The sequence below is a fragment of the Pelmatolapia mariae genome, linkage group LG14, assembly GCF_036321145.2.
Source record: "Pelmatolapia mariae isolate MD_Pm_ZW linkage group LG14, Pm_UMD_F_2, whole genome shotgun sequence".
NCBI lineage: Eukaryota > Metazoa > Chordata > Actinopteri > Cichliformes > Cichlidae > Pelmatolapia > Pelmatolapia mariae.
In genome coordinates this window covers 26,865,625-26,888,561 of record NC_086239.1, presented here as the reverse complement: position 1 = coordinate 26,888,561, position 22,937 = coordinate 26,865,625, and the positions used below count along the sequence as shown (strand labels likewise).

General features: G+C 40.5%; 1 protein-coding gene across 1 annotated transcript in view; it reads left to right on the top strand.

Annotated features, from left to right (window-relative positions):
• The window catches only part of zgc:77784 (uncharacterized protein LOC402947 homolog), a 69,750-nt gene that overhangs the window by 44,766 nt on the left and 2,047 nt on the right, over nt 1–22,937 (top strand). The window contains exons 10-25 of the mRNA XM_063492461.1: nt 4,605–4,686; nt 4,921–5,086; nt 10,220–10,386; nt 10,733–10,854; nt 11,065–11,281; nt 13,157–13,275; nt 14,181–14,358; nt 15,052–15,270; nt 16,225–16,267; nt 16,362–16,498; nt 16,581–16,868; nt 17,914–18,052; nt 20,188–20,510; nt 20,710–20,826; nt 22,325–22,495; nt 22,814–22,935. Coding sequence (XP_063348531.1) covers nt 4,605–4,686; nt 4,921–5,086; nt 10,220–10,386; nt 10,733–10,854; nt 11,065–11,281; nt 13,157–13,275; nt 14,181–14,358; nt 15,052–15,270; nt 16,225–16,267; nt 16,362–16,498; nt 16,581–16,868; nt 17,914–18,052; nt 20,188–20,510; nt 20,710–20,826; nt 22,325–22,495; nt 22,814–22,935 — 2,610 coding nt within the window. The remainder of the gene's footprint in view (nt 1–4,604; nt 4,687–4,920; nt 5,087–10,219; nt 10,387–10,732; nt 10,855–11,064; nt 11,282–13,156; nt 13,276–14,180; nt 14,359–15,051; nt 15,271–16,224; nt 16,268–16,361; nt 16,499–16,580; nt 16,869–17,913; nt 18,053–20,187; nt 20,511–20,709; nt 20,827–22,324; nt 22,496–22,813; nt 22,936–22,937) is intronic.

Sequence of the window (22,937 nt, the reverse complement as noted above, 5' to 3'; positions counted from 1 at the left end):
CTTCCCCGCAGCCCTCATAGTAACCCATTTCTTCCTCATTTCCATCAGCAATTCCATTTCTGTTTGTAAAATTAAAGTGAGTCTGAGTTAAAAAGACCAATCTCTCTAAGGCGGTGCGTATCTCTCCAGTGTAATTATGTGCTCATGCGGTGTGTAATTGTAATGTTAATGAAGGTGCTTGTTTGTAAATGCTAATGTGTTCTGCTTTGATGGAAGAGCAGTCAGAAACCCCTTTGTGCTATAACCCCACCTGGAGGTCAGCGAGCCTGTGCAGGACAGAGCAAAGGCAGCATCATTTACATTAATTGACTGGCGATAGATGATTCATCATCTAACCGGCTTTTAATTAAATCTCCTGGCTGGAATTTGCTTATTCACGTCCTCCTTCATCCTTTTTCTCAGCAGTGGTGCTCAGCTAACTTGGAGCATTAAGGTTTGGTCCGGTGCACCGCTGAGGCAGGGGAAATCTGCCATGCCAATGTGCTCAATGGAACAGAAGAGATGCATTAGTGTGGCATCAAGGGGTTGACAAAGGGGGGAAAAATGGGGACACAGAGATGATGAGTGAGGGACTAAAAATATTTACCCTGCTGCTGCCCCAACCCACCATCAATATTTTAGCTGTAGTTGGAGTCATCTAAAGAAGTTCACCTGCCCACAAGCTGTGCGGTCTGTCAGCCAGAGGTCAACACTGCGGTGGATGATCTCATACGGTCTGACGATAGTTTCAGCAGACTGGCTCTCAGCCAGGACACGGCCAGAGCGAACAGCAAGAGTATCAGTGAAGCATGCAGGCACATACTGTACACTTCATAACATAAAAAGAAGGTCGGGTGGGGCGTAGTGTCGCTCGGTGACAGTTGCTTAATGTGGATGGAGTGTGCGTGGCTTGCATTTAATTGCACAAACATGGCTGCTTAATTGGGTCCAGTTTCACCTGGAGCTTGAAGGTATAAGTGCCAATTTTTACATTTTTTAAATATTTTTTAAAACGTGTTTTTGCTTTTTTGTAGCAAACTTTTAAATATGCCTTTTGAATAATTTATTGAAGCGTAGGAGCTTAAAGCCGAACAACAGTTGCAAGCAGGTCTAGCATTTTAAATTTGTCAGCGGCATTATCGTGTTTTTATCTTAACGATAATTCAAATGTCTGTGCGTGCTGTGAGAAAGGTGCTGGCTCTTGTGACGGAGCTGAAATTTATTAAAATTATCACCTTATTCTGCAGCTGCACTCAACTCTGAAGATAATCTTTTTTTGGGTGTCTTTCACTGTGTTAACTGTGCTGTTGCGTCTCACTGCTCTCATCAGCATCTCGCACTCGTTGTCAGTGAAAATGCACCAAATGGCAGACACCTCCAAATAAACATTGACGTGCTCCGTAACCGATGGTTGCAGAAATCACAGAGAAGCGTTTATAATGTCATCGCTAATATAACGACACGCATGAGTTGTTTACTGCTTGCTTCTGATTAAATGCTTTTGCAGGCTGAAGTGAGCCACTTAATAGTTTCCTCAAAAAAATGTCCAAAACAACTGATGGAAAGATCTACATTTATATTTTGGTACTAATTAGACTCAGCTGGTCCACTGGCACAATTGCTGTAATGATTTCCAGCGGAGGGTCAGCTCACCTCGCAGAAAAACAGCACATTATGTGAGAAATACAGCATTAACAATGAAAGAATAATTATCTAGGTTTAAATGAAGCAGCCCTCTCAAGGACATTAATATTCTGTGTATAATTAGAAAACTGCTCTTCACAGAGCATCGAATGGACATCATTATGAAATTTCAGTCAGGCAAATATCATTTGCAATAAATTATTGCATCAACTGAAAGAGCATATAAGTGGGCAGTTGGGGTCACCTAAGAGGTCCCGGAGACCGTGGTTTCTGCGTTTTTCGCTCATTCTTTAGTTTAGCTTTCAATCACTTTGGTTTTTGTTCGCTGTTTGGTCAGATTTAGGCACCATCCTCTTGATCAGACTTAGGAACTGTTTGCGTTAAAAGTTCTCTGCTTGTATCGCAGGACTGAAGCCAAAGAAGAAAAAAGACTGCAGTGGTTTTGACTATGTGGCAGCATTTGACATCGTAGGAGTTATAGTGATCACGCTGCTCAGTAAAAAACTCTTGCTAACATCTAGTAATCCTAAATAAATACATCCTACATAAGATATCTTGTTATTCTGATGTCATCAGAATTTAATCAGTCTTTTAATAGTTGATGTCGTACACAACACAGCATATAATGCTTCTTTTGGCTGCTCCCTTATTCACAAGGGGTCATCACAGCAGGTAGCTCAGCATGTTTGATTTGGCAGATTCTAATGGCAGATGCCCTTCCCCACAAGGATTTGTGTCTCCACCCAAAATCAGATCACAGATCTTTAACTTGGTTGGCAGATGCATAAAGCACTACTGCACGGAGCCAATGCACAAGCAATATATAATTAATCACTACTATTTTCATCACATAAGCTAATAAACACTATTACACCAATAACAATCACTGTAGCCATTATTTATGATCGTTTTGTTGTGATGCAAAACTATTAATTGCTAAAGTTGTTCTAATTAAAGCTAAAGCTACTTTCAGCTGCTCCCTCATTTGTAAGGGGTCGCCACAGCGGGTAGTTCTGCATGTTTGATTTGGCAGATTTTCCCGCCAGATGCTCTTCTTGATGCGCCCCAAAGAGAGACACAGCAACACATTAACTAAAGTTGTTTAAACTCTCGATTTATTATCTATTAAGAACTAATGCTTTCTCAAGTGAGAGATAGCTAAATATTTACTGCTCCATAACACTCAAGTTGCACATCAACTCTTGATGAATTAAATATTCAAGGTAAAAATTGTTACTGACATAAAATGCTTAGCAAATTCAGTGTAAGGTTTATGTCATCAAAATCATTCTTTTTATGTTTCTGTAATGGTTAGTCTGCCAGAACACACAAGAAGACGTTTTGCTAAAATATAATTACCATAATAATATAATTATTTGTTTTGGGGAATTTTTTTTCAAAAAGGAGAAAATTATAGGAAAGCACATTGTTATTTATTGATTAAAATGCAAAATTAGATTTATTCATTTTATTCATGAAAAGAAAAAATATATTTATAATGTCTGAATGTTACTTTTGATTAATTTTTGACTTTGTTGGCTCAAATTTGGCAGATTAGATTCAAAATCGCATCAAAGTTAAAACTGTTTAAGTCTTTCCTTTTAAGCTGTAATGAGTTAGATAAGGAGAGATCACTTGGAAAAAAATGAACATGATTTATTAAGATACAGAATTTGATTAACAAACTGTTTGGCGATTAGACTCTGATAAACCATCACAGCAGGATGGTTTATTCGAGCAATGATAGGAATTATGATAGGACTCCACTAGAGTATAGCTGAGGGTGAAGATGAAGATGGAGGCGTGGATGGGGCGCTGAGTGATCAGGGTGAGGCAGAGATGGGGGAGGAGGAGGTGGGCTGCAAGGGCCTGAAAGGCAGAGTGACAGAAGATCGCTGAGATTTAAAGTACGCTGACAGAGACATGATTGGCTCTTAAGAGACATGCAAGAAAATGATTGGACTAGATGGACTATAGCGATGTTGGTATTGAATTTGACACTGTGGGAAAGAGGAAGTGATGCAATAGACCCAGGAAAGCAGGCAGATGAGTGATTACTGATATTACTCACACATAAGCTTCATTATAGTGTTGCAGTCCCCTAAAAAGGTAAAGTTACAAAAAAGTGTTGATGAAACAGAGATGAAGGCAAAATTATGAAAGTAAAGCTTTTGATTAATAATTAAACAGACAGAGATGGACGAGCTGCTATCCACTTCAAAAGAAGAGAAACATAGCAAAGCCCAGGAGGTGGTCACTAAACAAAAGCGCAAATTAAAAAGGTTAATGACCAACAACACAAACACAAACAGCTCACAAGCTTCAAAACCAAAAAAGCCTCTCTGGTGCTGGAGCTCTCTTCTCTCTGGTCTTAAGTACTTTGGCTTAAATGCTGAGTAGAGTCAGTTGCATGAAAGTGGGTGGCATCTACTACTGAAAAAAGAACAAGACACAGCGCCAAGGTCAAAATCACAGCAGGCCCGTAGAAACAGTTAGAGCGTGCTGTCTGCAAGCTCCTCGCTCCCTGCAGTATTTACATGTAGAAACAGGGCAGAGATGAGTATGAAACACCCTTGGAGCTTACAGGTGGATGTTGGGGTGGTGAAGGGGTTGAAAGAGCAGGTAATGATGCGGGGTAGCAGCAGTGACACGCTACTTTTACAGCTTAAAGAAACCAATAAGGGAGGATTAGTTTGGTGTGTGATGTATGAAAAGCTGTGCAACTCTGCCTGAACTAGCTTGCAGGCTTAGTGTCTTTATTTTTGATTTACTTCACTACTGCTGCGGTGGATGCTATGGCTAGCTCATGCTTTATATTACTTCTTCTATGTATAAAACTGCTTTTTGACATGACAAGTCTAGTGGAGTAGAAGCATAAAGTGAAAATTAGAAAAAAATTGCTGAAAAAGTGAAAAATGTTTGTGGCATTTATTGTGTTATTTTTTTTAAGTCTGTCTCAAATGCTGACTGCTGTTTAACAGGACACGGACTCGGGTATGTACACGTGCGTGGTTTCCAGCACCACAGGAGAGTCGAGCTGGAGTGGGATGTTGACTGTCAGAGGTACTTAGACTGAAACTCGCCACAGTCTCTCTGTCTGTTACACTTCACACTCTGTCACTCCTCCACTACACCTCCTTTCCCAAGAAACTACTTAGTCTGCCAGTGTTCTTCATAGGAGCACAATCTGTAGCCTCCACAAGACAACGTACAGTTTGAGATAAAATGTTAATCAAACTTAACCCACTGATATGATGTAATTATGTTTTTTGTGTGTGTGTGTTTCTGTAATGAAAGATGGAGGTTCTTCAGTGTCCAGAGCTTCTGAGTTCATCCAGCTTCCAGGACCTCCACAGAAGCCTGTCATAACGGAGGTGACCAAAAACACAGTCACCCTCACCTGGCAGTCCAATCCACATGAAGGCGGGGCCGCTGTCACCTCCTACATTATCGAAGCCTTCAGGTGAATTTTCAAAACAGGAGCATACTTTAGTTTTTCAGTCTTTTGTGGACTTGTCTCAGTTTATCTGAAATTTCTAGATCACAGCAAATACAGGCTAACTATCCATCCATCCATCCACAGTAAACTAAATGCAAAAACAAAGCTCTGGTCAAATGTAAAACAAGACAAAGCTTTTTAAAAATGTGTTATAGTAGTAAAGCTTATTAATAACTTTTTGCTTTGCTGTACATAGATTTAAACCCTTAATAGTGGTGAATTTCCTCTGCTTGACAATTTCCACTCTCAGACCTTCTTCTTCTTGTCTCACAGACATTTTCTCTATTTGTACCCTTCACTAAACCTGGTCTGAAAAGAAACATGACTGATCAAAGTCTCTCATCATGGGTTAGATTTTCTAAAGCCTCAAATCAGAGGAAAGGCAGAAATCTTGTTCACACTCAGTCCTCTTTGACAAAAAAACTGCTGAAAGGTTTTTATGCTTTTTTATGTTGTTGTTGGGTTTTTTTGTCCAGTAATGGTCACACGTTGACTTGCTGAGGTCAGGTCTATATTGAGTCAGAATGTCATTAATAGAAGATGAAGAAAGACCTTGAAAAACTGCTGGTGCTACCAGACGCTTTAACAAGTGTAACTGGTGAAATGTGTTTTAAAGCTCTAAATCCATATACTGGTAGCTTTGCCTCTGCACTCCACTATAATGGATTTTTAATCAAACAAATATGTGGTAGAAATACAGACTTTCAGCTTTAATTCAAAAGGTTTCACAAAAACTGTTTAGTAGTTACAGACATTTTCATATACAGAGTCCCCAATTTTCAGAGGCACACGATTAACTGCACTGACGAGCAGTTTCATGGCAAAGTGAGGCCTGTTCCCTTGTTACTTCATGGCAAATGAAGCCATATGAAGTTGATTAAAAGTGTAATTATTTGTATTTTCTACATTTGGCTGTAATTTTGATTATGAGGCCCAAAGAGATTTTAGTGCAAGTTAAGGCTATTACTGGATGGAACCCCACCCTCACCTACCCAAAATAAACCAATTAGAGACAGCAAAAACTTTTGGAGTACCCAAATCAACTTCTTTTTCTTACGGCTGCTTCCTTTAGAGGTCGTCACAGCAGATAATCTGCCTCCCTGTCCCCAACATCCAGCGCTCTGCATGTCCGTTTTACTGCATGCATAAATCTTCTCTGTGGTCTTCCTCTTCCTCCTGCATGAAAGCTCCATATTCAACATCCTTTGTCCAATATATCCATTATTCCCCTCTGCACATGTCCAAACCATCTGAGCATTGCCCCTCTAACTTTGTCTTCCAACCGCTGAGATGAGCTGAGCTGTCCCTCTGATGTACTCGCTTGTCATCCCGGTCACGCCTAAGAAAAATCAACTATGCCACCTCCAGCTCGGCCTCCTGTCTCCAAACCATACATCATAGATGGTTTTATTACCATCTTGTTAACCTTCCCTTTTACACTTGCTGCTATCCTTCTGTCACAAATCACTTTCTTTTTAAAAAGACAGATAAAATGAGTGATGACAGAATTATTTCCATGGTTAAGAAAAAACAAAAGCAAATTACAAACACTTTCGATGTGGTAGCTTTATCATTGCTGACAACCAAAAGACGCCTTCATGAGTGGAAATACAAAGAGTTTACAACAGGGTTCAAGCCAGAGGTTAGACAAAATATTTAAAACGAGTACAAACCTTTCTAAGAAATTCAAATGAACCAGAATGAGGGGAAAAGAGAGAACAGGTCATGAGCCGGCGTACCACATCACCTGTCAAACATGGTGGAGGCAATGTCATGGGCGTTTATGGCTAACAGTGAAACTGGATCACTAGTGTTTATTGATGATGTGACTGCTGACCAAAGTAGCAGGATGAATACAGGTGATGTACACAGGGCTATACTCTGTGCTCAGATTCAGGCAAATTCAAATGGAGAAATGGGATACTCTTCAATGGCAGAGAGACCCACAAACAAGGACAAACTGAAAGGAGCTGCAGTAGAACACATATTATTTTGGTTTTTGAATTTTATGTACTTAATTTATTTATTACCTTAATATACTGTCTTCCTGACTTAAAGTTAAACAGGCAGCCTCGACTTAACTTTCCACCCTTGATAAAGGTCTCACTGTCTGACTGACTCTTCCCAGATAATGAAGTCTTCTTCATTTAGACTCATTAGACTTTGGAAATGACTCATCTCTGCCTGAGGGAGAGACACTTCTGTTGCCACACGTTGCAAAGTGAAACCCACCGCATCAGTGTTTAGCCGCGGCTTTTCCGAGGAGAGCCATAGCAGCCCTAACAACCAACTAGAGTCCTGAGCGAGACAGGGAGAGTGAAAGAGGAGACAATTACTGCAGTGGTCAGCTTGGCAGCTCTGTCCTGTCCTGGGGCAATGGCAGGAGGGGATGTGAGCTGAGCTGGAAGTTCACTCATTATAGAAACAGGACGGGGGGTACAGAAAAAGTGTATAGACACAAACATGCACACACACATGCACGCATATATTTCTTTCTGTGCAGGCAGAAAGCTCAGTCTGGCACACTTGCACACAGAGCTGATAAAGATCCATTCAGTGCTACACGCTCCAACTCCAATGAATTGTTTGTTTTTGTGGATCAGAAGGAACAAAGAAAGAAACACTTTTATGATTGCAGTATGCCTTTTTATACCAAACATAGCAAGAGTTATGTTTTTGATTTTAAAAGAGAGGCAATCTAGATGGAGTATTTACTATATAAACGTAGCAGTTACATTTTCCTTTTTCACTGAAAACAAAACAAAAAAAAGGTAAAAAAAAAGAAAAAAAGAAAAAAAAGAAATACGAGTCTTAAATGGCAAAACTGTTTCTCTGGAGAACATTTGTTGAGAAAAAAGGCACAGAAGAAAGGAGAAAAAGCTGTGACCTGCTTGATGTAATTGCCTTGCCATTTCCTCCTCCATGGAGTTGAGGAAAATGTTAAACTGCACTCATGCTGCTTGATAGTGCCCGTACCTGCACAGCATAAAGCTGTTGTATCCTCGCCGGGCTCATTCAGAAGTCATCATTATAACCTGCTGCAATTAAAGAAGGAATAAAACTTTGTTAGCAAGCTGAGAGAAGCAGCTATGAGGGTTTTTTTTTTTCTTCAAATGAACAGAAACTGTGAATCCAAGAAGCGACTGGTGATTTCTTTAATTTGTTTGCTCGTTCAACAGAGGCTGCTGAAACATTTCTTGTTCACGTGCCTGCTGAGCGTCAAGCGAGAAGATTGATATCTGTTCATTTAATATGGAGCTGCAGCCAGAAGAAGATTAGCACTGATTTGCATGAAGACTGTGGTGTCATTTTTGTATTTTAGGTTTTTTTTTTTAGGAGATTAAAAGAAATTATTCACTGTTTTCCATTTTAAATATCACGGGGGGAGGGGGGTTGGAGCCTATCCCAGCTGCCATTGGGTGATAGTTGGGGTACACCCTGGGCAGTCTATCATAGGATTAAAATACAGACACAGACAACCCTTCACAGTCATACTTACAGCCAATTTTTATTCACCGATCAACTTAACATGTGTGTCATTTTACTGTGGGAGGAAGCTGGAGTAGGTAAGCACATGCAAACCACACAGATTCAAACACAGAACCGCTTTGCTGTGAGCCATCAGTGCTAACCACTGCAGCACTGTAAAGAAATGCACTTAAGACCCCCTGTTGCCTTCAGAACTGCCTTAATTCTTCATGGCAGAGATTGAACACGGTGCTGGGAACATTCATCTGAGATTTTGGTCCTTACTGACATGATAGCATCACGCAGTCACTGCAGAACAAATCTCCTGTTGGACAAGGGTACCAATAGTACTAAGGCAGGCTGTGGTGTTTAAACAATGTTCAGTTGGTACTAAGGGGCCACCAGCAGCAGCCTGAACCATTGATACAGAACAAGGCAGGATGGATCAATCCTGTTTATGTAAAATTCTGTCCCTACCATCCAAATGTTGCAGGAGAAACTGAGACCCAGATAACACTTATCTACTCATTTTGTCCACTTCAATTTCCTGTTTTTAGCAGTAGTGGAACCTGCTGTGGTCTTCTGCTGCTGCAGCTAATCTGCTTCGATGTTCAGAGATGCACTTCTGCATACCTTGGTTGTAACAAGTGTTTATTTGAGTTAGTGTTGGCATTCTGGCTGTTATCCTGTGATCTCTGACATCAGCAAGATATTTTCGCATAGAGAACTGCCCCTTACTAGATATTTTCTCTTCTTCAGACCATACTCTGAAAAAAATAGTAATCCCAGCTCGTCTGGCACCAACAAGCATACGATATTTAAAGTCACTCATATCACCTTTCTTCCTCATTCTGGTGTTTGGTTTGAACCTTAGCACATCATCTTGACTTTATCTCCATGCAGAACAGCTTTTACTTACTGCTTTGTGATTGGCTAATTGGATATTTTTAAGAACAGGTGTACTTAATGAAATAAGTGTATCTAAAGTATATCTAAAAAAAATAGATATGAAACTGCTTAAAAGATTTTTAACTTTTTTTGCCTTTTTGTTATTTTTTGTTCTGACAAAATAATTTACCATTTAATTCAGAAGAGAAAAAACAGCTATGGCTCATATTTATAGCTTTCTTTGTCTGGGTTATTTCTATGCTTGCTTTGAGATATCACACTTCTTTTTCTTATGCTCACAAGATTAAAAAATGTATTTATCCCTTAATGAGGGTGACTACCGTAACTGCAGTTGCCATATTTCCTAAGTATGCAAAATTCAGATCTCTCCTGACATCTCTCCTGGCTGCTCTACTTTCATCTGTCTGTGCAATTAGGGCATGAGCAGAAGAGCTGTGATCAAGCCCATTACCTTGTTATCTCATGGTAACACGACAGATAACGAGAGAGAAAAGAAGCATCTCTTGAAGCTGTTTATTGTAGTCCTCGCGCCAACTTTACATGCAGTTATCCGAACTCTTTCAGGCAGCAAACACGCTCCCGATAAAGACTTGACCTACCCTTTAAGTCATGTTCACACACTCTTGTTTTGATCTCAGTCGTTCACTCTGACAGTCAGATCTTCATCACAAGAAATTCAATTTTAAGATAGTCTTTTCTTTGACGTTATCCGTCTTGCAGCCAATCAGTGGGCAGTACCTGGCAGACCGTAGCGGACCATGTGAAGCAGGAGAGGCACACTGTTGTCGGACTCTTCCCCAACACCGTTTATCTCTTTATCGTCAGAGCAGTCAACTCGTACGGCCTCAGCGACCCCAGTCCGATCTCCGAGCCTGTCAGGACTCAGGGTGAGTTACATAAGATGAAAGAAAAAAAAAATCCTTTTTTGATGTAATGTTTTTCATTATATTATTCACAGTTCAGTCTTGGTTTCAGTTTCCATGAGGCAGTATATTTTAGATACTGGATGTAGAGCTGAGGCAGAGATAATGTGCTACATGCTTTGGAAAAATAAAACTTGCTTTGCATGTGCAGTCTCAAAACTAATTGCTTTCTCAGTGTGATGCTCTTCTGCCGGGAGCAATGTTGAATTTCATCAAAAAGTTGTTCCCTGCTTTTGCTGAATTTCTGCTATTCAGCTGTTTTGTTTTCATGTTGCCAGGCTGGACTGATTAGATTTCTTTGCTGTCTTAGATGGGAGTCCGACTGAACAGGGAGTGGACCACAGACAGGTGCAGCGAGAGCTGGGAGAGGTGTCTGTCTACCTGCAGAAGCCGATGGTTCTGTCTCCTACGAGCGCCAAGATTTCTTGGAGTGTGAGATTAATACTGATGGGTTTCAAAGTCAGCTTGTAGTGTGTGGAAGACAGGCTAATCTCCAAACATTAGCTTCAGAAACTCTGCTCAGCATTATACGACACCAATAGATCAGTGTGTAGAGAAACAGCTGGTTACGCTTCCCTGCTTTTGATAGCCGATTTAAATGTGAGACCATGTTTTTGTGCTTTTGTCTTCCACCTTTTTTAGGTTGCCCGTCAGTCACGGTACGTTCAGGGTTACCGTATATTTTATCGAACGATTGGCAGCTCCTGGCTGGTCCAAGATGTGGAGGCCACGTCTGACTACAGTACCATCTTAGCAGATCTGCACAGTGGTACCGAGTACGAGGTCAAGATCCGGCCTTACTTCAATGAGTTACAAGGGCATGACAGCCTCATGGTTCTCCTGCGTACCTCGGAGGAGGGTAAGCAATGTGTATTAATAACCTAATCATTAGCAAGTAATGCTAACTAGTAGTAAGCAAGTACAGTACTGTGCAAAAGTCTTAAGACACCCCAAAGTTCTTTATGTTTGCACAGCAGCCAAACTCTATTGTACTTATTTTAAGTGGTCTTGACTAATAATCCTTTCTTAAGGTCTTTCACAGTTTTTCTTTGGACATTAGCTGCTTTCTAACTCAGTCCAGTCCTTGTACCTGAACATGTTCAGAGGAACTTTCTTTTTTTTTTTTGCTTATTAAGCCGCTTATCCATTGACTCATTCAAGCATTAAAAAAGGCACTGAACTCAAAGAATGAACCAGCGATGTATCGACACATAACTTGGGAAAGAAACAATTTTTTACTGTATTTTCATGCACTTGGTTATTAGCGGCCTGTTGCAAAAACCTATACAGATCTACAGCAGAGGGAGATTATCTGAAAGCTATGTCCTTAAGAGACCGAAAAAAATATCCAGACATGACACAGGACCCAGAAAATGCATCTCAACCTTCAGTTGATCGCTGAAGCCTCTTCCCAAATGGTCTCAGTGGAAGGATGGCTGTCAAAATGCCATTTTTAAGGAAGAGAAAAAATGAGAAAAGGCTGAGCTGTGCCAAATTACACAAGAACTGAAAACCAGCGGAGACGTCTTATGGAGTAAAGAATCCAAATTTACTTTTTTTTTTTTTGTTCAAATCATCAGTTTATACAGAGGATGTCAGGAAAGAGGTTAATGTGGATAGAAATCTGTAGAGGCGCTGTCATTACTTGGGGCTGCATTTCAGCCAGTGGTGTTGGGGATCTTGTCAAAATTGATGAAATTATGAACATGGATAAAGTACCATTAGATTTTGATCTACATATCAATATCATGTGGAAATTAAATCAGAAGACTACTTAATGAAATTAAAAGAAATCTCGCCTAACAGAGTTCAGGCTGTGTTGAAGAATAAAGGTCTTCATTCCAAATGTTGACTTTCAGGCTTGATACAATTTTGCAAACTGTTTTTGTCTTATATTTTACTCAGTTGCTGCACCTGTTTTTCATTTTCCCAGCAAAAATTTTAAAAAATGAGGAGTGGTTCATGGCTTCCGGACAGTAGCATATGTGTTTAAACAAATTTGAGATACCAATTAAATCCACTTTTGTTTCTTTGTAGTCGATGTGAAGCCACAGCCAGCAGCTTAGCTTTGCATAGAAACTGGAAATAACAATAGTTAGCCTGGACTCAAAAACTCATAGATAGAGTTTTAATAAAAAGGGGTTAGTATTGTGTTAGTTTAGGAGCTTTAGAGGTATGATTTTAACCATAATCTCTCTGTGTCCAGCTTTTGTTCAGCAAAGCGAAGGACTGCTGCCAAGAAAGTAAAATAGCATGTTTCCCTAAATGTCCCTTCCAAAACTGATTAAAGCTCTTTCTTTTATTATGAACTATTTTTTATTTATAATATTTAGTCACATTTATCAGTGTGGAGGGATTTATTAGTTAAACAGTTTAAAGTGCTTTAGATGAGGCAAAGAAATCCTTTAAAAACATTATTTTTCCAGTGGAGTTAGATTATCAGACAGCAAAGGAACGAATGAGTTCCAATTAATTTAGCAAAAATTCTGAAATAACCTCTTAATTTTGAAAAATAAAGACACTGTTTAATTTGTATGCTTTTGTTATAGAGAGTGCTTATAAATAAGTAATTAAGGATTACTTTCTTTCAGGTTCTTCGAGTTTCTATAAATTATATCTGTTATTTGCAGGAAATTGTGCAGGAATTATGGACCTGTAAACATAGTCTTATCACAGCTCTGGTATGTATTAATAACTATAGTATCATCTCATGTTTTCTTATCGCTGTTTGCAGTTTTGAGTGCCCCTCCACAGGCTGTATCAGTGGTGCAGCTCACCAACAGCACCAGTATCAGCGTGTCCTGGGAGCCGCCGCCTCATAATATTCAGAGCGGCATAATTCGGGAGTACAAGGTGAGGCCACATTTGACTGTGTCTTCTTCTCCGGTGTTTATTTCTGCCGTTAAGCTCGTCAGTAAAGTGAATAAAGGGAGCAAATTGTTCTTTCGATTTGCATTTGTGTGCAGGCATTACTCAGTGTTTCCCAGGTTTGGTTGTTTAGATGCTTGTGAAAAACACAGATTTTAATGAACAATTAGTAATTAGTCATTGCCTTTTATGTGTTGCCAGTACTTGCGATGCTGCTCGGTTTTGTGTCATCAGATTCTCGGCTGAACAGTCACCATCCCTGTCATCTGTTTGCTCTGTGAAAAAAAACACAGAGTTCTCATTATCTGTCTCTTAGAATGAGCGCAACACTGATTACTAATCATCAGGCTGCTTATCCAGAGCGTGGAAAAAAAACATCAAAATAGAACATGGAGTACTATTGTTTTGATTCCCTCTCGCTGTCTTGTGTCTACACGTAGACAGTTATGAGTCTGATCATGAGAATCCATATTCTTTTGAATGTGTGATGGATCATCAGCCAAAGGCAGGGATCATATTTAATCCCCTTAAATATTTCAATTTCTCAGAAATACACCCAATATTTTGTTCAAGCCCTCAAAGGCTGACGTAAGAAAATATTGCACGGTATTACCTGACGCATTTTCATTGTAACTCCCAGTGTCTTCATCACAAATGCTCTATAGGAGATTTACAATAAAAAAAAGGTTTACTCAGTGTTGATGAATGTGGACAGGTGTGGGGGTTATGGCAGAGGTGGTGCGAAGCCTTGGAAGGGAAGATTTTACATACTAAGCACTCCTTGTACCTGTTGCTTATATCCTATGGATAGTAGTCTTGTACCATTGTAGAGCAACTTTCATGTGCGAGTTGCCTAAATTGTGAGGACCTTAAACTCTGGTGTCACTCAGGTCTGGTGTCTGGGCAGCGGCGTTGAGCAGGAGAACCAGATAAACCGAACCGTGGATGGAGCAGTCCTGTCCATCCTGCTGACGGGCCTGCTGCCTGAAGTCCGTTACACCGTGATGGTGGCTGCTGTCACCAGCCTGGGTGTGGGCGCTCAGAGCCCGCCTGTCAGCCTGCTTCTCAGTGAGTCAGTCAAACTGTTACAGTTACTACACACGCCGAAATATGCCAAGACGCACTCTGCAAGCTGAGTTTAATCACATGTAAAATGTGTATGTGGAGAGTTGACTGCGCTGCATCAATACGATTAAAGCTGGTCCATCACCAACACTAACTTTTGCAGGGTGTTTGTCACGAATTCGAGTCAGTAGTTGTGATTGCATAATAAGTTTGGCATTTATTTTGTTTAGTTTTGTGTCTCTGTGGCTCTGCTTTTTAATTATGTTGGCTATATTAGTCACATAGTCAGAGAAGATGTGTTGCTTCCAAAGAACATGTTTTGCTTTGCTTGTAAGTTGTAACTTTCCACCTGTTATTCCTTTGGGGCGTCACGCCCTTCCCTTAAAATCTCTGGCACATATCCTAATGCGTGTCTGTACAGGCAGGAAGTATGTCCACAAATAAAACCAATATAACTTCCTTCACGTTTAACCAGTTTTCAAGTGCTTTAATGCCCCAATTTGATCCTGATCCCCTCGACTGTGCTGGCCCATTAAAAGAAGAATTTACTCAGTTTACTATTTACTCAACCTGAATGATATGTGAGGAAACAAAACCATTTAAAAAGCTTGTTTTTTTCTACTCTGAAGTGACTGACAGCTCTCTGCTTTGCCTGTGTATCATGTGGCTCCATTAACTGGATCGCTTCTGTTTCAGCTCCCCCGCTTGAGAAGACTTCAACGACCGTGACTAAGGGCGATGACCTCAGCATAGCAGAGCAGATCACAAGCGTCATCCGCCAGCCAGCCTTCATCGCTGGGCTGGGTGTGGCTGCGTGGTTGGTGCTGATGGGCTTCAGCGGGTGGCTATACTGTCGCCACCGAAGGAGGAAGCAGCTGGGACACTATACCACATCCTTCGCATACACCCCAGCAGGTGAGGGGGTGAGGGGGAGGGGGGATTAACTATGACTTACTTACCTGCTTTAGGTAGAGAAAAAAAAGTAAAAAGCAGGAGAGGTTATTGTCACAGGACTCGAGATGATTTGATGAACCCTGTCACAGACTACTCGTTATGTAACGGAGACATAAAAGAGAAAAAAAAGACGCAAACCATCAGATTTTGTTTTCATCCAATGACAGTGACAAAGTTCTTAATAGACCTCCGGGGATATCTGGAGCAGTGATGAATGTTTTCAATTTTAGTTTGTACTTTGCAAAGCGATGCCTGCACTTTAATCGCATATTCAGTTAATTAAAATATATTTATTCCCACCGGGTAGTCTTCATGGCAGGAGCAAAGGGAAAAAAAGGAAAAAAAACCCTCAAGAGACACTCTGAAGCATATGTAAAAAGCACAGCGCACACTTTACTTGATGCCCTTTGGCTCAGAAGCACACAGCACATCAGTTCTCAGTTCTTGTCTGACTTTGAGATGTATTTGTTCAATAATGGCTCAAGGCCTTAGGAGCAAACATGCAATTTAATTTTCGCATTAATATTTCATAGTGTTGCATGTATTCTTTCACTTTATGGTATGGATTTCTTTATTTAATTAAAAATGGATTTTAACCATCCCTAACTCCAGATACAGCAGCAGAAAAATGACATCTGCATTTTTATGTATTGCAGGCATACTCTATATAGATCTGCTGTGTTCCTCTTGGTGTATGTAGGTCAACAGTGCACCCTCATAAAATATCAATTCAAATCTGCTTTCTTAAACCCCCGTGTGGGATAAACTGTTTATTTGGTTATGGAGCATGATAATTCGGTCCAAAACATCTTTATCTTTCAGTGGCTCTTTGGGAAAAAAAGGGGCTTAAGGCAAAAGCTTTATCTTCTTTGCTGTTTTCCAAATTTATAACTTTGCTCTTTTTTCCTCTTGCAGTTGGCTTCGCTCACAGTGAGGGATCAGGAATCATTAATGGAGGGTAAACTCTACGTTATGATTTGATTCATCAGATGATTAGTGTCACTGTGTGTTTCATAGAAGCTGTATTGATATAATCTCATCTTTCTTCCCAGGCCTGGCTTGTTGGGATCAAATATGGGCAACTACCCCTGGCTGGCAGACTCTTGGCCCACTCCAAACCTCACTCACAACAGCAAAGACTCGGTCAACTGCTGCTCTGGCAAACTGGATTCAGAGAGATATTACAACAGTAAGAGCTCTCTGATGTGAAATGCTAGAGTGCTGAATAAAAGATTGTCATTGTTAATGTAACATAGTCATTTGCTGTGCAGCTGTTGGGATCATAAACTACCCGAACCAGTCAGAGAAGCACAGCGCGGCGTCCAACGACAGTCCCATCTACAGCACCATCAACACAACGGCTGAAGACGACCTCCTGGCATACTACGACACCTACTCGAGCACGTCCTACAACCAGGGTCCAGACCCATACAGCAGCAACCCAATACTGTCAAACAGTGGGTTTGGAGGTCTGGAGCAGGACCTGAATCATTGGACCATAAAGTCTGGCCACTCTGGATCTGAATACGCCAAGCTTCAGTACAGCAAGAAGAGCAACGGTGAGAATTTTGTGGAAGCAGAAAAGATCAAAAAATGTATCTTTGGACAGCTTAATTGGAAATGTGGTTGTCTGTCTGGCTCTTTATACGCAGTCATGAGAAAAATAAATTTTCTGTAGTTGTGGTTATGGCAGCATTATGCTTCTTGAAAATCTGTTGAGATGGTTAATGACCATTTGAAAATCACACATTCATTTAATTTTGCAGGGAGGAAAACACCTGTTCTGTTACTCAAAATGGATAATTTGTAACCACCTTAACCTTTTTAAGATGTTTTAATTACGAGATTGCACAGTAATGAGATCTTTTCTTGGACGATATAGAATGACATGATTACACGAGAAGGTCTGCATTTATCTTTTTTCATTTTCTGAACGCACTGCAGTGCCATAGTAATAAGTTAACTTCATAAAACTGTGTAGACTTGTGATTACGTGTAACAATCTGAGACATGTTGCTTGTGTAATTACATTCATTAGAGCACGGCAACCTTAAAAAGGAAATATTAGTGAGCTGCCTTTTTTTTCTGTAGCTTGACATTGGCCAAAAATGTGCTTTGTTTTATAGATAGTTTATATGGCTGCCATAGTGCAATGTTTTCATCTCTTTTCTTATATGCAACACTTATACCTACAACACTTATACTTCCACCCACATGTGAAAGCTTGGGCAGCTTCATTAACTCACATATGATATATACTTAAATGCCCTTTTATATCCAATATCCTGGGCTTTGAATTGGCCTATTGAAAGGTGCTTTGCGAATAAGCCTGCCATGCTCTGAAACTTTGAAACATACTGTGTGAATGGAAAGGTATGTGGAGGTTAAGTGCTTCATTCCTTTTGATATCCAGTGATTCCACAGAAGCTTAAGGTGCCCTTGAAGATATAAAATGGTCAGTAAAAGGAAAATTCTTTGAGGCGCTAACAGCTGTGGACACAGAAAGGACATATTTAAAAACCTTTACTTAGCAAGCAGTTTGAGCTTTAGTGTGGAAATGAGTAACACAACGATTATGGCTCACACATTGTTTTGTTTTTTTAGACAAACTGGTAAAGCAGAGGTCTACTGGGTCATCATCCAAGTCAGGTCCTCTCACCTGGGTGGATGTCTTGTCTCTACCTCTTCCTGCCAATAAAGATGGACACCGTACAAAAACACACAAAGAAGATGAGCAGCACAGGTGAGACAAATCACTGCACTGTTAAATGTCAGGTTGTTGTTAAGGCCACTTCTTTACCCCCCTCCAAGAACAGTGGCATTTATTTTTGTGTGATCAGTCAGTTTATTTTTAGCATGGAGGCCTCTGCCTTCACCTATATGACAGAGGCAGTTAAGGCAGATGGATATCAAAACTGCCCTAGAACTGTGCTGTGACTGCCAAGCAAAACTTGAGTGAAGTTTGGAGTCTGGGGAGTTTTCAAATTAACAGCTGTGTCTGCAGGCAGTGAGTAGATCGTGCTTTGGGGCTGCAGAAGGGAGCGTCCACTCTAACTAGTTCTGACAGATTAGATTGCGGACATATCGGGGTTGGATCGGAGGGCTGGTCTGACTGTGCCGTGTCTTTCCTAACGACATTAGCCACCATCTGACAGGCTGGATTAGTACTTTGCCTTTTCAATGACACATCGTTCATTAATTTAGCCCTGACGGCATTGAAGTGACAACAGAAATTATGGAGGTGGTTCTGGTCTTCGGGAATGCTACACTGGTTCCCTTTTCCCACAAGGACTTGAAATTAGGTTATTATTTTTTTAATATATATTATTATTGAAGGGTCTTTAAGTTGCAGTATAAAGTGCCTCGAGGTGACTGTTGTTGTGATTTGGTGCTATATAAATAAAACTGAATTGATTTGAATATTTATATATATATAGTGGTGTTAGTGGTATTTCTGTGCACAGTTATTGGAAGTATCTCAACACCAGATGTTTGTTCCGACATGTGTTACAAGCTTGTGTGATCTAGCAGCTTGACATTTGTGTGTTTTAGTTTGCAGATTATCACAAATTCCTCATAGACAGAAAAATCAACAAGTAAACACACACATCTGTAGTAGCTGTAAGCGCAAATCACTAATTATTTGTTTAAAATCTAAAATCTTGGCTCATTTCAGCTTCTTTTCTCAACATGCTGGTCTGTGAAGCCTCTGCTATGAGGAAAAGAGTAAACAGTAATTTAAAAAAATGTTGTTTTCCATAATTTGTTCAGTTTCTAACGAACCCACTTCAACAAAAGTAAGGCTGGCATTAAGTTCTAAATGAGCTGATATTTTACATAGCATTGTAAGTTCAAACATACCGAATGTTTGAACTTCGTTGTCTGTGTGAATAAAATGCAGGTTCGTGAGAGTAAAAAAACATTACATTGCTGTTTTTGTTTTTCTGTTGCCACAGCAGGTAGCTTTACATCTCTGATTTTTAATACTGTGCGGTACTTTGTAAAAGTCTTGAGTCACCCTTCCTTTCTAAAGTGCTGGCTTTCTGGAGGTTTTTCAAAGGTTTTTTTTTTACCCTGGCTTGTTTCAGTTTACTCCTTGTATCTGACCACTTTCAAAGGAACGTTTTTTGGTTGCTTGGTGCTTGCCACACCTCAAACGAGAACCTGAATGGACCAATAAACCCAAAGAAGAGAGGCACAACAGTGAGTGTCTACAGCCATCTTTAAAACATGGTGGACACTCTGTCATGGTTTGGAGCATTTCAGCCAGTGGTGTTGGAGATATTGTCAAAATTGATGGAATTATGAACACAGAAAATTACCATCAGCCTTTTATCAACCATCTAATACCATCTGGAAAGCATAACAATGACCTGGATAGGAACACAATGAGTCATGGGTTGGCTACTCCAGAACTTGGATATGACAGACAATAGGAAGTCAGCAACATCCAAAGAAGATCTTTCAATAGCCTTCGAGAAGCCTGGACAACTTTTCCTGGACTTAAAGAATTGACAAGAGAGTTCAGGCTATGAAGACGATTAAAGGTGGCCAAATATTGACTGTAACTGCACAGACTCTGTTTTTGCCCTATGTACACTGAATTTCCATGTATGTTTACACATGTTTCAATAAATTACTGCAAGTATTTCCAGTTTTCCTGGCAAATTATAAAGAGATAAAGGGTGGCTCAAGACTTTTGCACAAAACCGTATGATACTTAAAATATTCAGTAAAACATGATTAGTGTAAACTGATGACAGGGATTGGTGGTTAGTTCAGCCATTCACTCACATCTGCAGTTTTGTTTATAAGCAAGTTTTTACATGTGGTAATTCCCTCAAAGATGCACACTCACTGCCTTCTCTTGTCCCTTAGCTCTGAGGAGGAGGACGATGACTGGTGTCCTCCTCTGCCAGCTAGAACCTACCTGATGGACACTTCCAGGGAGGAACTCCCCAGCCTGCCCTCTAAACCAGATGAGCTGTCCTACACTGCAACTTTGACATCTCCCCACCAGCAAGATGCATCCAAGCCTAATGACAGTCCACGGCTGCAGCATTTTGACCTCTTGGCACGTCACCACTTGGTCTCCCAGTCTAACCCCGATCTGTTTACCAACATGAAGGCCCAGGATGGCAGTGAGGTGTACCGCACTAGCCAGTGGGTAGATGATTTCAAGGGGGAAAGCCTTGGTAAAGGTCAGTTTGAATTCAGCTTAATGCTTCGCAGCATCCACACACAACCACATAGTGTCATGTATAATTTAGTTTATGATGTAACTAAACGGAGAGAATTTGTACACGAAAATCATGTTGCATTTATTCAGAGTGACGCTCAGCGTTTCTTACTTTTCCCTGTTCGTGTCCTGAGGATGACATCAGTGTTCTTTCCCGTCAGGACAATTTCCTGTTACAGCTGCAGAGTCGAGCCCCACAGCCCCAGCGCACAGATCCAGGAGTAAGAAGAAAACGCCCAAGGATGGACCAAACAAGAGAGATCTGCAGAGTGAAGCAGGTATGATTCGCTCCACCGCATGCTTCTAATTTCTGTTTTAGGCTGGAAAAATTAACCACTCTGGTAGCTTGGCTCTCTGGAGTGCTCTGTTAGTGTGTTAGGTCACCAATTAAGACTGTGTATAAAAAAATGATTGTAGCCTCCAGATCTGAAAAGAGAAGCCAGTGAGGAAGTGGCTCAAATGTGAATTCTTTCTAGTGGCCAGCAGGGGGCGAGTCTCACAGTTTCAAAAAGAAGTCTGATTTTAGAGAACAGAAGTTGGTAACTTGTGGTTTACCAGCCTCATGCGGCTCTTTAGCCCTTCAGCTGCTGTTCCCACAAGCTTTGAAAAATAATTATGAGAAAAAAAATATTTTGAACTAATTTATCCTCTCCCAATGGATAATTGATGTACCATTATCCATCCATCTGATCCCCCAGCCTGTGCAACTTTTTTTCTCCCGTTGTTTGGTAGGAGGGGCTAAAATGACTCTTTTGGCTCTTTTGATGCTGAAGGTTGACGAGCTATATAGGAGTCCAAAGAAAAGGGTACACTTAATTTATGACCTCTGTAAACACCTTTCTAAAGAGTTTATAGTCTTTAATGCAACATGATGCCTTTGCCTACTAAACTTCAGCCTTTCAAATGTAAGTTCACAAATCAATATGATATGTTTTGTAGTTAAATGACTTAAATATCTCAACAGCTGCTGGCTGGACTGCCAAATTGACTTTTCCTGACCTTCATTTTCCCCAGAGACTGGGTTCTAATAGCTTTGGTGATGTATATAAGGCACCATAGTCTATTCAGTTTTATAAGTTATCTAACAGCCACACCTTACAGTTAATTAACAAATATCATCATGCTAATATACTGCTTTAAGACTTTCAATACCTCGAACATTATACTTGGCGACCCCTCGAAAGGTCATCATTGTTATTGTGAGCATAACAGCATTCTGGTGTTAGCACTTATCTCAGTAAAGCACCCCAGAGTGGCTAGCATGGCAGCAGACTTCATAATCAAGTGCAAGAATTCACTTTGGATTATTTCTGTTCTTTTTGATATTTGTAAATGTTTAGTAAAGCTTATTTATAAAGTAGTAACTTTTTGGCAAATACGATCGTTAACTTACTCCCTGAGAGTTTTAAATAATGCGCTCTCTTCTGTGAATTTGGCTAATAGCACCATGTAAAATTGCCATTTGTAGTTTTTCATTGCTGCGTTTTTCCTAATTTAGCAAACAAGATATAATCAGTTAACCTTAGAGGCACTGCTGCTGCTTTAGAGCAGCGCTAAGTTAACCATTCCCTAATGTTTCCAGTCTTTGTGCAAAGTTAACTGTGTGCACTACTATGTTTAGCTTCATATATAATAAACAGACAGTGGCATCTTCTCATCTAACTCTTGGCAAGAAAGCAATTAAGCGTCTTTTTCCCAAAATGTCAAACTATTTCTTTAAAGTCGAAATTCTCTGTTTATTTATTTTTTTAATCATCAATTATCAATCATGCGCAGAGCTCCCCCCTCCACCGGCTCCTCTCCGCACAGATGACTCCCTGCAGCTCTTGGCTGATGTGTTGAGCCGCAGTCGAGCAGACAAAGAGGGGAGTGACTCACCCACTCTTCAGAAGAGGGGAGAACATTTCTCACCCGAAAGGAGAGGATCTACAAAGTGGTTATCGCAGGGTAAGCACATAATGCAGCATCCTGGAGCGTCATTCAGCAAAAAGATAAAAGAGCAACATCTGTCTTTGCATCGCATGCCGCCTTGCTTCAACAGCTGGACCTCAACTGATGTGTATTAATGTTATTGGGATGCTCCATGCAAATCCCTTTGGGCTGAGAAAGAAACAACTGCCACCGAATGTTTGCACACTTATCATCCCATAGTGAAGCAGCCTTGCTTTTAGTAGCAGGGGGTCTATTTTCACTGTGCTCCATCACTCAGGGTTTAACCTATATAAATACAGCTGTGACTTTGAGTGATCTGTTTGTCATCTGCAGATGAGAATGTAATCCCGTACGGACAGTCAAGCATCGTGCCCAACGTCCAGACGTCAAACTACGGGTCCCTTGGTGGAGGAGTGTTTCAGCAACCATCTAGTGCTGGTCTGAGGAGAGATGAGGT